General features: G+C 38.6%; 1 protein-coding gene across 1 annotated transcript in view; it reads right to left on the bottom strand.

Annotated features, from left to right (window-relative positions):
- Window positions 1-14989, bottom strand: part of LOC126248095 (dnaJ homolog subfamily C member 2) — a 212277-nt gene that overhangs the window by 16954 nt on the left and 180334 nt on the right. The window contains exons 6-7 of the mRNA XM_049948761.1: window positions 11636-11849; window positions 11095-11333 (exon numbers count right to left, since the gene is read on the bottom strand). Coding sequence (XP_049804718.1) covers window positions 11095-11333; window positions 11636-11849 — 453 coding nt within the window. The remainder of the gene's footprint in view (window positions 1-11094; window positions 11334-11635; window positions 11850-14989) is intronic.

Below are 14989 nucleotides of genomic sequence, written 5' to 3'. Positions count from 1 at the left end.
GTTTTATTTTGTTGTAACAAAAGTGGAATAGAAAAGTTGATGCCACTAATAACTGAAAGGTGAAGAGTCCACAACGCTTCAAAAATGAATGGATATTTCCAGGTCAACGTACAGCTAATGCAAGTGCATGAGTAGCAACAACTATTTTCGAACAATTCTTCTGTGACTGGGATGCAAGATTGGGTGTTACCAATAGAAAAAGCATCTTGTCTATTGACCAGTGTACAGAGCATCCGCAAGATACATCGTATCTACATAATATAAATGTAGTGTTTTTTCTCCCAATTGTACAAGCCACTTTCAGCCACTGGACCAAGGAATTATAAAATGCCTGGAACAATAATATAAGAAGATTCTTGTACAGGGAGAGGCTGGCTTTCTCTTGTTCTCCCCCCCCCCCTCCCGCCCCCTCTACAATGAGCAAAGCCACAATCTTCGACACTAAGCACCTTGTAAGAAGTGCCTGGGATTCCGTGCAAGAAAGCACAACTACAAACTGCTTCAAGAAGGCTGGCTTTCATCAGACACCAGTGCTTACAGAAGACATCATGCCAGAAAATAATGGGGCAAAATAAAAACTGTCTTACCTTCGATGAATATGTTGATTATGATAAAGGTGTTGCTATCTGTCAGTCCATGAAAACTGATGAAATGTTCAAGGAACTTGTGGCAGAGAAACAAGAGGAAAGTGAAGATGAGGATGAACCAGGACATTTACTGTTTCCTTCAATGTCAAAAGCTACTAAAGTAATGGACACACCTAAGCATTATGTTTTGAGGTTTTGAGTCGATGGAGAAGTGATGAACATGTTAACCAAGACGGAAAATACAATATTAAAATTAGGACAAAAGAAACAGTCAACTATTGACATGCTTTTCCAACCTTTGTGAAGACAGGACTGTGCAATGTATGTTACCATGCTATAGTGTAGTTAGGTTCACAAGATGTGCAATATACTGATAGTTCCCAGAATGTGTGCGCTGATATGAAACTTCCTGGCAGATTAAAACTGTGTGCCAGACCGAGACTCGAACTCAGGACATTTGCCTTTTGTGGGCAAATGCTGTACCGCCTGAGCCACCCAAGCATGACTCACGCCCCTTCCTCACAGTTTTACTTCTGCCAGTACCTCGGCATTCCAAACTTCACAGAAGCTCTCCTGCAGGAAGCCAGGAGACGAGGTACTGGGGGAAGTAAAGCTGTGAGGATGGGGCGTGAGTCATGTTTGGGTAGCTCAGACGGTAGAGCACTTGTCCGCAAAGGTCCCGAGTTCGAGTCTCAATCCGGCACACAGTTTCAATCTGGCAGGAAGTTTCATAAAGATAGTTTGTTGAAATGACAACACCTACTCAGTTACCAGTAGTGATCCACTAATGATGAGATGCTAAATGAACAATGTTCATTTGTTTTGAGAAGTGTAATAAAAATTGTAATTTTAGTATATTTTTAATTTTTCTTCATGCTAGAGGATGAGCTCTGACTTCACGTAACTTTGCTGTATTCCAGTTAGCTGATGGCGCAAGTGTACACATCCAAAATTTTGGATTTACCCAATGTTGCTGTATTTAACACATTTTTGCTTCTTGTAAACTAAAACGTAATTCTGAGAGTTTCTGGATTTAATATTCTGAACACAATCTCGAAAAAGCTTATTTTGAATTATAATTTATTGCTATAGCATGTCAGGAAATGTGGCATTATGAGATTACACATTACCCCATGTATGGTACATAGAATTCCGCATTTTTCACTCACAAAAAAAATCGAATCATTACCAAATAAGACATTTAAACTGTATGTGGACACATCCATTTACAATGCAGTTCTCTCCTGGAGTTATTATTTACAGCATGCTTTGAAGCTATTTCCTGAAATAATTAATAGCTATCATGTTAAATTTCACTGAATGTACTCAGTATCAGGAAAGTTGTTACCAAGTCATTTCCAACTTTCAGTCACAGGAGAAAACAAGCAAGACCTGTAAAACTGGGACTGAGTCAGTCCTGTAAAATGAGGAATCTATTGATAAATCACAACTGTTGTCGTGCATAAGCAACACTACTTAAAATTCTAGCGACAAAACCTATCAGTAACTTATTATAACAACATAAACACAAAGTAGCATGTCAGTCTTTGGTCAGCTTTCAGTCAATTGTATGTTGTACCCTAGCTCATGACTGTGCTCAGCTATGTCTGTGAGAGGGAAACAGCTGCCATGGCCAGTTAGGTGTTCAAGTGTCAGCATCACTAGTCCGGGTGAAATTTCAAACCTCTCCACAGTAATTCTAGGAGAGGGAGCATGTGACTCTGTCTATTAGATATGGATGAGAAAATTGGTGGCTCTTTTGATTCTATTGAAGAGCAGACTATATTCTCGTATTGTGTTACAGCTGGCACCCATCCCCGTTTCTAACACACAGCACAAACACAACATTACAATACACTGCACAAACACTCATCACAGTCATCCCAAGATCACAATACAGATAAATTACTCAATACTACTTAAAAGTCCAGAGGAAGGTAATGGCAAACCAATTCTACTGGAATCTTGCTCAGGTCAGCAATGTGAAATCCCACACTGTGCCAAATGTTCAACAGACAGAGCATGGGACTAACTGACTTTTGAAATGACAGTAGCAATAACAGGGACAAGAATGGCAACACTATTGCAAATCTTTGTTCAGCACAGCTTCTGCCCTGTTCACAGTATATTCTGCTAATAAGATAGGGTTTGCTGTTTTTGTATGTGCCTAAACAGTCAAACCTACCTTGGATATAACTTCACTTGTTATTTATGCCTAAAAAAGTATGGGTTATTGTGACCCTTACTACTGAAGAACTGACATGTGACCCTTACTCACTATCAAATGAGTAAAAGAATATGACTAGATAGTACTGTCAAGCACATAGTCCATGAAAAACTAATTTTCTAAGATACTATATGTTGATCTCATGGTATTATGTTTGTCTTTGTATTATGTTTGTCTTTAAATATGTCTGCTTGTGTCTGTATATGTGTGTGTGTGTGTGTGTGTGTGTGTGTGTGTGTGTGTGTGTGTGTGTGTGCGAGTGTATACCTGTCCTTTTTTCCCCCTACGGTAAGTCTTTCCGCTCCCGGGATTGGAATGACTCCTTACCCTCTCCCTTAAAACCCACATCCTTTCGTCTTTCCCTCTCCTTCCCCTCTTTCCTGATGAGGCAACAGTTTGTTGTGAAAGCTTGAATTTTGTGTGTGTGTTTGTGTGTCTATCGACCTGCCAGCGCTTTCTTTCGGTAAGTCACATCATCTTTGTTTTTAGATATATTTTTCCCTCATGGTATTATGAATTATTTAAAATTCTGAAGCCAGTAATATTTGTGAAGCTGCGGAATCAATGGCATCTTTATTGACCGCACCTGGTGTGCCACTCACAGTTACACAGGAGATGGCACATTTACATTTCTCGCTAGTGCATCACTGTGCAAGTTCGTTCTTTTCTCGGTTGCTGCCTCCAATTGGAGACATCATGCACACATGCCACCACAGGACGCCAAAATCACATGACCTCGCTGCCTGTGACTCTGAGTGGCTGGCCCATTTTTTTTTAAGCAGCTGCACTCAGAGCTTTGTCCAGACTCAGTTAATCTTCATACTCACATCAACCCTAGTACACAAGACTGAAGTGAGAAAATTATATCAATATAGCACGACTCTACTAAACATTACTAGGTGTCAGTGACATATCAGATTGTATCAGTATTCAAGGCCATTTGTTTCCATCAAGAACATAAGAACGTTACTCCCAACATATGTAATTCAGAAAAACAGAAGGACCTTAGAGTACTTTAAAGTTTTGAAAATCTCAGTTGCTAACTGAACATATTCTAAATGAACTTATTAATGCATTACCTTTTTGTGGATGTCTGATTGTCATTACTGGTCACTTCAACTACTGACACATCAAGAATCTAAATGACAGCCACTAAAATTCTCACTTTCTATGCATAAACTAAAAGAATGTAAGCAGAAGTAACAAACACAGCACAGTTCCACTAACAAAAAGGACAACATTATGCAATGATTGAGCTACCATTAACGCAAGAATAATAGCAAAGATATAAAATTTGTTCAAGTGGAATCTTCAACATAAGCAAGATATGTAAGATTAGATAACACACCCAACAGAATATATATTACATTACCACTGACTTAGTTAAAAGGACATTGCTACATTGGTACAGGTGTGGTGAAATTCTTCAAAGAATATTATGACAGAGATTTACAAACAGATCATAATGGGATACTGTAATTGCTACAGAATCAGCATGGAGCTATATGTTCCTGCTGGGTATTTTCTAAAATTTGACGCAAATATTTCAGTATGGAGTTATGTGTTCTTGATGAAAAAGGCAATTACCTGACAATGTCGATCTTAAACTAACATAATCTGTAAGACGGACAGTAACTACTGAAGTTGTACTGAATGTCCTATTTATGAAGTTAACATTCATCTGCAGAATATTAAAGTATTATGATGAGCAGAAAATGAATGAACTGATGCTGGAATATTCCGAGTGTAGTCTAACTACAACACACAGCATTCCAATACCCAACAGGAAATATCTTTCTGTATCTCAAGCAAAAATGATTAAATGAAGTGGGCGTCTGGTGTACCCTGGCGTAAATATAATAGAAGTAATAGATTTAAGTTTTTTACATATTCTAAGTCTCAGCAAAGTGCTGATATAACGAAAGTAAAGTCATGTACAGATTTAGAAAAGGAATGTAAAGTAAAGAATCGCTTGTTTCAAGGTACTAATCCATTCTATATTGGACTGCAAATTTCTGGTGATGAACCTGAGAAAAATGATAATGTTCAAAGTGAAGTTAAATATGTCACATTTATTTTAAGAAATAGAATTTATATGACATTTTGTAAAAGGAAAGGGAATGTAACGTTCTGAATGAAAGTATTTGTTTACAGCTAATGTCTGCGTTGGAGTTTTTTTATGCCAACTGGGACCATATCAGAAATTACCCGGACGATCTACGCCTCACCTTCCTTGTTCCTAATAATCAACAGAGGATTGATGAGCTTGCTATTACATTTTACAGCAACAGGATTAATTATTCAGCAGCTGTTATTCTTTTGGAAAACTGTGGTATTATAAGCCTAATTTGGATGATTTAATTCGTCAATTTAGGGACGCTTATAGAGAATATGTATTTATGCCAAACGGTATACGGTGTGCAAACAGGTACTTTGATTTTAGGCAAGGTCGTTATAGGCAAGGTCGTTATAGGCCACTGTGGTACAACTATTAGAACCTCAATAGAATAACCTCAAAAGTCATACCTCAGACGCACAGCCGAAGGCCATCCTAGAAAATGGCCTCACGGGTATACGGTGTGCAAACAGGTACTTTGATTTTAGGCAAGGTCGTTATAGGCCACTGTGGTACAACTATTAGAACCTCAATAGAATAACCTCGAAAGTCATACCTCAGACGCACAGCCGAAGGCCATCCTAGAAAATGGTCTCTCACGGGTAGTGAGGTCTCCTGATCAGGGTAGAAACAAGTATAGGCTTGTACACAAGTTATCTGATGACAAAGCACAGTGGCATGCCAGCGAGCTGAAGGGGCACCCGCTTCGAGTGAAAACCCTGTGGGAGCCTCATTAGAAAGTGAATCGCCGCCACCTAGTATTACTAGTGGTGCGATTCCGCGATTTAGGTCTTGCGCAACTCCAAGGTCGCCGGCAGGCCATGACGTGCCTGACTGGCTTGGACATGTTCTACACGGTGACGCAACTGCTATGCGCCGCCGTGGGTATAAAAAGAGTAGCGATTCATTTCTTATTACAGTCGATGCTTCTTCTGTTGGTGGCAAACAACAATTTGTTGACACTATTCTTTCTGTTTAGTCTATTTTGGAGTATTGTGTATCTGAGGAACCTTTTGCGCAAGGTAATTTGACGCATTTGCATTGTTATGTTAAGGTCAAAGTTAAGATGTTTTTACAAGACGTTTGATCGGGCCTCGAATTTATGTTTGGTAGGGCAGCCATTTTACCATACTCGAACCGTACACCATCTGTTTGTGTAAATTCAGTGCGCCACCTACACATGCGACCATATATAGTCCTAGTTAGATTCGTCCGTCGGCATATCCAACGCCGACGGCGTGCAGCACGAAATTTCCGGAACATCCTCATCTGACGATATACAGACAACCTCCTCCGCGGCTTCCACATCTGAAGCGTCCGACACATCCACCTCATCCTTAAACGAACGACAATGGACAATATGACAATCTGCGTGTACAACTTCAAGTCTTGAAATTAAAGCTTCGTCTCCAATACTGAACTCGTTCGATACAAATATAACCAAGCCACGATGAGTAATAACCATTCCAGGTTTATTCTTTACATTGACAGTTACTGGTCGACCTTCGACAATACGCTTCAATACAGATGCATATTGACGCCATCTAGACCACTCGAATTCTTCGAAAACAATTACTTTATGAACACGACTATCATAGCCACCAAATCCGAATTCGAAACAAAATGGCAAATATACGTGCTGCTTTTTTGACAAAACCTTCTCCACTAAACTTGACTTGGCAATATTTGTATCGCCAAATAAATATAATTGCTTCTTACGAACCTCCGTGGTGGACCGAAAGGTCTTGTTATACCAGCGCACTACATGGCCCTCCCAGCCATTATAATTCAAGTGACACTCCGTCAAACAATGGACTACAACACGATTAGCCTGAAACGAATCAAAATACTTATCAATAAAATGAATACGACTCCAGTTATTAACTAAAAACGGATCAGTGTAATCAAATCTAGTCGTTTTGATGTTCAAAATTGTACAACTGGGACCATATCCGAAATTACCCGGACGATCTACGCCTCACATTCCTTGTTCCCAATAATCAGCAGAGGATTGGCGAACTTGCTATTACCTTTTATGGCAACAGGATTAATTATTCTGCAGCTGTTACTGTGTTGGAAGAACTGTGGTACTATAAACCTAATTTGCATGATTTAGTGCGTCAGTTTAGGGACGCTTATAGAGAATATGTATTTATGCCAAATGGTATAAGGTGTGCAAACAGGTACTTTGATTTTAGGCAAGGTCGTTATAGGCCACTGTGGTACAATTGTTAGAACCTCAATAAAATAACCTCAAAAGTCATACCTCAGATGCACAGCCGAAGAAAATGGCCTCACGGGTAGTGAGGTCTCCTGATCAGGGTAGAAACAAATATAGGCTTGTACACAAGTTATCCAAAGAGAAAGTGCACTGGCAATGTAAATGTTCTAATGAATTCTGTTTGTATTTGAGGTGGTTACTGCTACCACGTCTGTATTATTTGTTGGACATTTCAGGATGGCGTACAATCTCCGTTCCGCTGTGGGTTTCAGAAGAGCAGACTATGAAAGCTTTACCAATAATTGTCAACAATCCCAAGGTCATGAACATAACACAATTAATACTTCATCGGAGTACCGGACAAGTGAAGACTCTTCACAAGCTCAGTTTGACGATGGATGGGTCTCTTCCCAATAGAATACGTGTCAAAATATGCTCGAGGAGCTGTTTAGGAACTCATTCTCTTCACGTGACTGCAATCACTTCAGCTCACTGGCCTACAACATGCTCCAGTCCAATCCCAGTTGTTATTTCTTTCCATATGCACTGTTTAACTTATCAGTATCAGGAATATTTTTATATAACTCACTCAGCACAACAAAGAAAAAACTTATGCACCAAAAATCTTAGATAACTTTCATGTTTCTATTCAATGATACCAATTTTGTTCCATCTCTTTTATTTTACATTCTGAATTCCACCAATTTCCTCATTTGCAAGAAATGTAAAGTTTTCCATTCAGTTTGTCTAAATGTATCTCATCAGACTGAGCTTGAAGTCACAGTTTATGATAGAAGCAGCTGATAAAAGACATCCCTTATAATTGCTCTGTTCCTCTACACCCACACACCCTAGGTATTACTTTAAAACCAAAATGGCACTAGGCCTATAATAATTTACACTGGAGAATTTCTTTTTGCAGAACAACATATTTCTATAACAATTAAGGTAAACATGTAAGAACTAAACATTAACCAGCAGAAATATTCTGTGCATCAATGGACTGGAAATGTTTATGGACAGAAGTACTCCCAAAAATAATGCTAACTTAAGTGTTCAAACTGAAATACTTGAACAAGTAAATGAATTTAAGTACATGAGAATATTTTTAAATAAAGCAAATAACATAAAGGATGAAATCAAAGTCACAATTGAAAAGCCAAATAAAATGCATTATGCCATGTCAAATGTCTAAAACAGCAGAAATATACTGATGAGCCGAAACATTACAAACACTGCGAGATTGGGTGCCACCTGGTTGCACTGTGGGTATGTCGTGTTAAGAGAAGTATGTACACAGGAATCACTCTAGAGATAATATGGGCTGCAAATAGAGAAATTCACTGACATAAGCAACTCTGACAAATGTCAGATTGTTATAGTCCAGTGCCTGGGAACAAGCATCTCAGAAACGACAAAGCTGATTGGCTGTTCACATGCTGCTGTTGTGAGCATCTATGGAAAATGGTAGAAGGATGGTAAACCACAAGTAGGCGAAAATGTGTTGGATGTCCAGACATCATCACAGAACATGGAGGTTGGAGACCAGCCCACTCTGTAAAGCAAGATGGACAGCGATCTGTGGCAGATCTCATGGCAGAGTACAATGCTGGCACATGCACAAGTGCTTCGGAGCACACTGTTCAGAACATACTGTTGAATGTGCGGCTCTACAGCAGATAACCCATAAATTCTTGGTTTAACCCAACAACATTGTCAATTGCAATTGCAGCGAGCTCAGGATAATCAAGAGTACACCACAAACAATGGAAACATGTCACCCGGTTGGATGAATCATGTATCTTGTTACACTAAGTTGATAGTCACATCCAGGTATGCTGCCATCCAAGCAAATGGTTGTTTGCAATACACACTGTGTCACTGGCTATGATAGTAATCGAAGGCACACTGATAGCTGTGCACTACTTGACCATTATTACAGACCACCTGCATCCCTTCATCCAAGATATTTTCCCCAATGGTAATGGCATCTTTCAGCAGCATAACTGTCTGTGTCATAAGACCAGACTGTGCAACACTGGCTTGAGCAGCACGACAGTGAATTCTCACTGATATCTCGCCCACTACATTTGCCTGATCGTAACCCAATGGAACATGTGTGGGACTCTACTATGTGTCACCTCTGCACCGACATGCCAACGGCTTGTAATTTATGGGAATTGACAACCTGTGTTCAGGCATCAGGTAGTACATACACCTGGAAATCAACCAAGGACTTGTCGAATCTGTGCCATGCAGAATTGCTGCTGTACTGCATTCCAAAGGTAGACCAACATGCTATTATGCAGATGGTCACAATATTTTGGCTCATCAACATGCTATTATGCTGGTGGTCACAATGTTTTGGCTTATCATTGTATCTCTAACAAAATCAAAATACATGTCTGTCACTTACATAAGCTGTACTAACATATGCATGTGGAACCTGGACCTGACAAAAAATAAAATAAATAAATGACCAAAGATGAGGAAGCCTTCAAAATATTAGCAACGTACAATTTTTGGAGCAGTGAAGGACATTGTCACGCAGAATGGCAAATAAAAAGCAAAACAACATAAAATTATTTGACCTAGTTAAAGGACCCAACATTGCAGCAAAATAAAAGCTAAAATAATGAAGTGGGTCATTTAACCCCTCCGCTGCTATAGATGTGTTCTGTGGTGAGCGCGACTTTCTCATGACTGTACTGCTCACCAAATGCTGCTTAATGTGCTGAGTGATGGCATTCTGGTTGCAATGAAATAATTATTATCCAATTATAAGAAAACCATTAGTTGAAAAAATTTACTTTTGTACATCTTACAGTCTGGTATCTTTGCTCAATAAAGGACTGAAATTCTTTTCATTATTCAGCACAGGTACTGCACTGCATAAAATTAACTAAAACATCGCAAGAAATTTTAAAGAGTTTGCAGAGGGAAAAATGCACTGCGTTAATTTCACGTACGGTTAATTTTAGCTCATACATTACAGTATATGAAATGTAGGTACGATACCGAAATCTTATTTAAAACTGAGTGCAGTACAATATTTCATTTCGTTCTCGAGTTATCAATTTTTACATATGACGGATGGTCATGCACAATGTGCCCGTTCCCATCTCTGCATATGGAATTATGTGGTCACAACAATCATCATATTTCTTAAACAGTTAAAGATATAAAAACAAGGCCTTTTTTGTCAATAATGGCACACAAAGAGCACATATGTTGCACGATAAATACTTGAAACTTTTTTTTATATTCACCAGATATGCAGTGAGGAGTTGGCAGTTTGGGATACATACAGACTATAAGAAAATCTGAACAATGTGCGTATACACATCCACAGCACCTGGTGAACGGCGGAGCAAGACGTGAATACATGTCCACAGCAGCGAAAGCGTTAATGATGCCACAAAAAGACTCAAGAGTGTGGTAGAAGATTCTCCAGAACAATCAAAGAACTGGATTTTTATATAATGTGGAAAAGGACTTAATATTTTTGCAAAAATTTTGTTGCCAGAAGCCAAAATCTAAGTAGCTTGTAATTGCTTTGTAATAAAAATCTTTCTTTTCCTTAGCATTCTGCTCAGTCTAGTACAGAGACAACTTTTTCAGAATTGGTAAATGTTATTTGATATTGAACTTCCCGATGACACAGTCATCAAAGTAACCTAAGGGAGGCAAGTTGTGTGCACCATCTGTTTGTGAATCATGTCAAATTTGTTTTGTGTGTGTATCATATTTTAACTGTTTGTGTATCATATTCTGTAAAGCAGAATTTGGGGACCAGTCCAGCATTTACCACAACAAACGTGGGAAATCACTTAAAAACCACACTCAGGCTGGCCCATGTGCCCACACTGATTAATCTACCACACTGATTTAATCCAGGTCTGTCTCACTTTCCTATATATTATACAAAAAATATGACACTTACTGTTCAGGTTTAAGAACCTCACATAGTTTTTCCAAGCTTGCCATGTGTCGAACACGTTCTTCTTCATTTTCAATATAATAATTATTAGATTTCACAAGTTTTCGTAATGTTGCACGCTTAACTTTCAGAGTCTTCTTTTGCGCTTCTCTCTCTGCTTTAAGAGCACTTAATCTAGCCTTTTCAACCGCCTCTATCTCAGCCTTTTTTTTCAGCTCTATTTCTTGAGCTTCCTGAAGTTTCTGCAAGACACACAAAAATTCATACATATATTACCAAGAATGGAGAGAAAACTTTTATAACTGTTCAAAAACTCCTGCTATAGTGAGACAGAGAGGAGACTAGATGGAGGTATAAATGACAGACTACAAAGGAAAACTAACAGCAACTAAATACATTGAAAACTAAATAAATCATGAAAACTACATAAGTCATGAAAACAGTTATGCATTTTGTCACTGGAGATATAAAACTTCACAAAAAATAAATCAGAAAATACAAGTTGCAGAATTACGCATAGAGAAGATACATATATTTTTCTTACTCTTTCCTCCTCCGCTTGTCGGGCTCTAGCAGCTTCTCGTTTTGCCTGTTTTGCCGCTTCTTTTCGATCTTTATCTTCTTGTTTAAATTTTGCTATTCGAGGGTCTAAGGCATATGCACTATCTACAAGATTTCGAATCCGTGTCATATCTTCCTTCTTCCTCTTTGCACGATAAAATTTATTTTGTTTCTCTATCCATTTCCTTTCTTCACGTCTGGAACAGAAGTTCAAGAGCACTTAAAATTATGCTTCTAAGCAAAGTCACACATCCTAACAACGACACTAACTGCATTATTACAGAAAAGCATGACTTCTAATGTTCAAATAACTTACGGGAATGCAGCTGGGTGATGACATTGACAATGGCAGATATTTTGACTGGAGCATACCCTGCCATTTTCAAGGCAAAAGTAAGTGCGGTGCAAGGGAATTTAAAACCTTGGTTTGCAGACAGATGTAGGTCATTTTTGGTTTGTGATGGCACTAGTGTTTACTCTGTGTGTGTGTGTGTGTGTGTGTGTGTGTGTGTTTAATCTTGCCAGAGTTTCTCTGCAAACTGAAGTTTTAAATTCCCTTGCACAGCGTTTACTTGCTGGAATTTTGCCTTGAAAATGGCAGGGTGTACTCCTGTCTAAATACTGGCAGCTGTCGACATCAACATCTGGCTGCATTCCCTAATTTATCTGAACACTGGATACACCAAGAGAAACTCTGGTCTCACGTGATTACTAACATTTTCTTGCAAGTTAAATCATTAGTTCAGGGAACTGAAATTTTCAGTTTTCTGAAGAAATAAAAACAGTACAATTTTGATGGGTTTGAATTATTTCATTTGAAAAGAGAAATTTTTGTTATTAAAGTATACACAAAAGGTGGATGAAAAAATGTTGTTCTCTGAGTTATATTACAGCAGAAAAATAGAACATAGCAGATCAAATAATTCTCTGTAAAACATTAAATAATAAGAAATACAAGACAGAAAGACCCCCTCCAACACGCACGCACGCACGCACGCACACACACACACACACACACACACACACACACACAGAGAGAGAGAGAGAGAGAGAGAGAGAGAGAGAGAGAGAGAGAGAGAGAGAGTGTTCAGATTTTTTTAAGGGAAAGAGCCAGCCATTCTTAAGCACGTTGAAATCTACGCCTCGACACCTTATGAAACTGTCCTAACTAATGTGTGCTCAAGGATAGAAGGATATAAAGTGTCACAGAAGAAGGAAACAGTTCAATACAGAGATAAAAATAAATCAAGTGAAGGAAAATAGGTCCACTGAATTCTCAGCTTTTATCTGGATCCAACACTACGTTGTCTTCCAATCTGCCAAACCGAAATTAGTTTCAAAAGGAGACTGGATCTCCAATACTAGTGGAACAGGAAATACTCTAGTACAATGTTGATTTGCTTTTGGTTCCTGAAGCTAGTGTGGAAAGGATAGGAGATGTAGCGTTCAATAGCCATTGGGATTACTTAGAAACTTTTATAGTAACTGTCTGCACCTACACTTATTTTAGTTATAGCAACAAATCTCTCCCTTATTTTTAATTGTATTTTTATTTTTTACCTTGTTTTGTTTTCTATTAATTCTCTCTCAATAACAACAACTATAAGAAACCTTCTTAAGAATAAAATACTAAAGTCCAAAGGTTCTCAAGGCAGAAGAAATAACAAATTGGGAACAACATGGACAAAAGAAAGAAAAAGGCATCATGGGGAGAAGATGAAGGAGTACTGGCAGAATAAGCAACAACAAAGACAGTAGAGGAACTGAAGTTGTTATGTGATCTACATCCACATACATACTCTGCAAACCACCATATGATGCAGAGCGTGGAGTACCCTGTACCACTACTAGTCATTTCATTTCCTTTTCCAGTCGCAAATAGGGCAAGGGAATACTACCATCTATATGTCTCCATAAGAGCCCTTACTTCATGTATCTTATCTTCGTGGTCCTTTCACAAAATGTATGTTGGCGGTAGTAGAATCGCTCTGCAGCCAACTTCAAATGTTGGTTCTCTAAATTTTCTCAATAGTGTTCCTCAAAAAGGACACTGTCTTCCCTCCAGGGATTATCACTTGAGTTCCTGAAGCACATCTATAATACTTGTATGTTGCCTGAACCTACCAGTAACAAATCTAGCAGCCCACCACTGAACTGCTTTCATGTCTTCATTTAATCCAACCTAGTGCGGATCCCAAACACTGAAGCAATACTCAAAGAACAGGTTGCAATGGTGTCCTATACGCAGTCTCCTTTACAGATGTACCATACTTTCCTATTTGGTCAATATGAAGCTATAATAATAATAATAATAATAATAATAATAATAATAATAATACAAGGGTCATTCACTAATTAAAGAGACATATTGATCTGGAGAAAAAAGCATTTATTTTACAAAACATTACTTTTTCTAGTTTTCAACATTTATGCACTTGTTCCAATGGGCTACAAGCTTTTTTATTCTGGCTGCAATGAACTCTTTATCTTGATGTTTGAAACAATTTCCCACAAACTTTTTCACGTCCTTGTTGTCCTGGAACCTCTTCCCATGTAATGCCTCCTTCAGAGCACCAAACAAATGGAAATCACTAGTTGCTAAGTCAGGACTGTAAGGGGGATGAGGCAATACTTCCCAGCCCTTTTTGTCGATGGTTTCACAGGTTAGTTGTACATTATGAGGACGTGTGTTGTCTTGCTGGAGAACCACGTCATCTCTCTCTCTCTCTCTCTCATAACTGGCTTCACCTTGTTTAAAAGCAAATCTGAGTAGTATTGGCTGTTCATTATACACTGCTCTTCGAGATAACAACAAAAAACTGGACCTTCAGCACCCCAAAACACCATCAACATGACTTTTCCTGCTGATGCTTGGGTTTTGAATTTTTTCTTGACAGGTGAGTTGATGTGCTACCACTCCATTCTTTGTCTTTTTGATTCTGGCTCGTAATTGTGAACCCAAGTTTCATCACAAGTTAAAATTTTGCTGAGGAAGTGCTCACCATCTCTTTCATAATGTTCCTTTAGATCTGTGCACACACTGAACCTTGTTTCCTTGTGTAGCTGTGTCAACTCCTTTGGGACCCATCTTGCGCATGTTTTGCGGTACTTCAGCTTGTTACAGATAATGTTATGAACTGTACCAGTACTAACTTGTACCTTATCAACTATCATTTGCACAGCCACACGCTGGTCAGAACGAATAATGTCATAAATTCGACTTTGAAGTGAGGGAGTTGAAACAGCAACTGGTCGGCCAGAACGGTGTTTGTCAGTCACAACCATTTTTGAACTGCTCTACCCACTCGTAAAAATTTGTATAATTCATACAACCTTC

Source organism: Schistocerca nitens, chromosome 3 (assembly GCF_023898315.1).
Source record: "Schistocerca nitens isolate TAMUIC-IGC-003100 chromosome 3, iqSchNite1.1, whole genome shotgun sequence".
NCBI classification, from domain to species: domain Eukaryota; kingdom Metazoa; phylum Arthropoda; class Insecta; order Orthoptera; family Acrididae; genus Schistocerca; species Schistocerca nitens.
The sequence above is the reverse complement of the archived record's forward strand: the minus strand, read 5'-3'. Positions and strand labels throughout refer to the sequence as shown.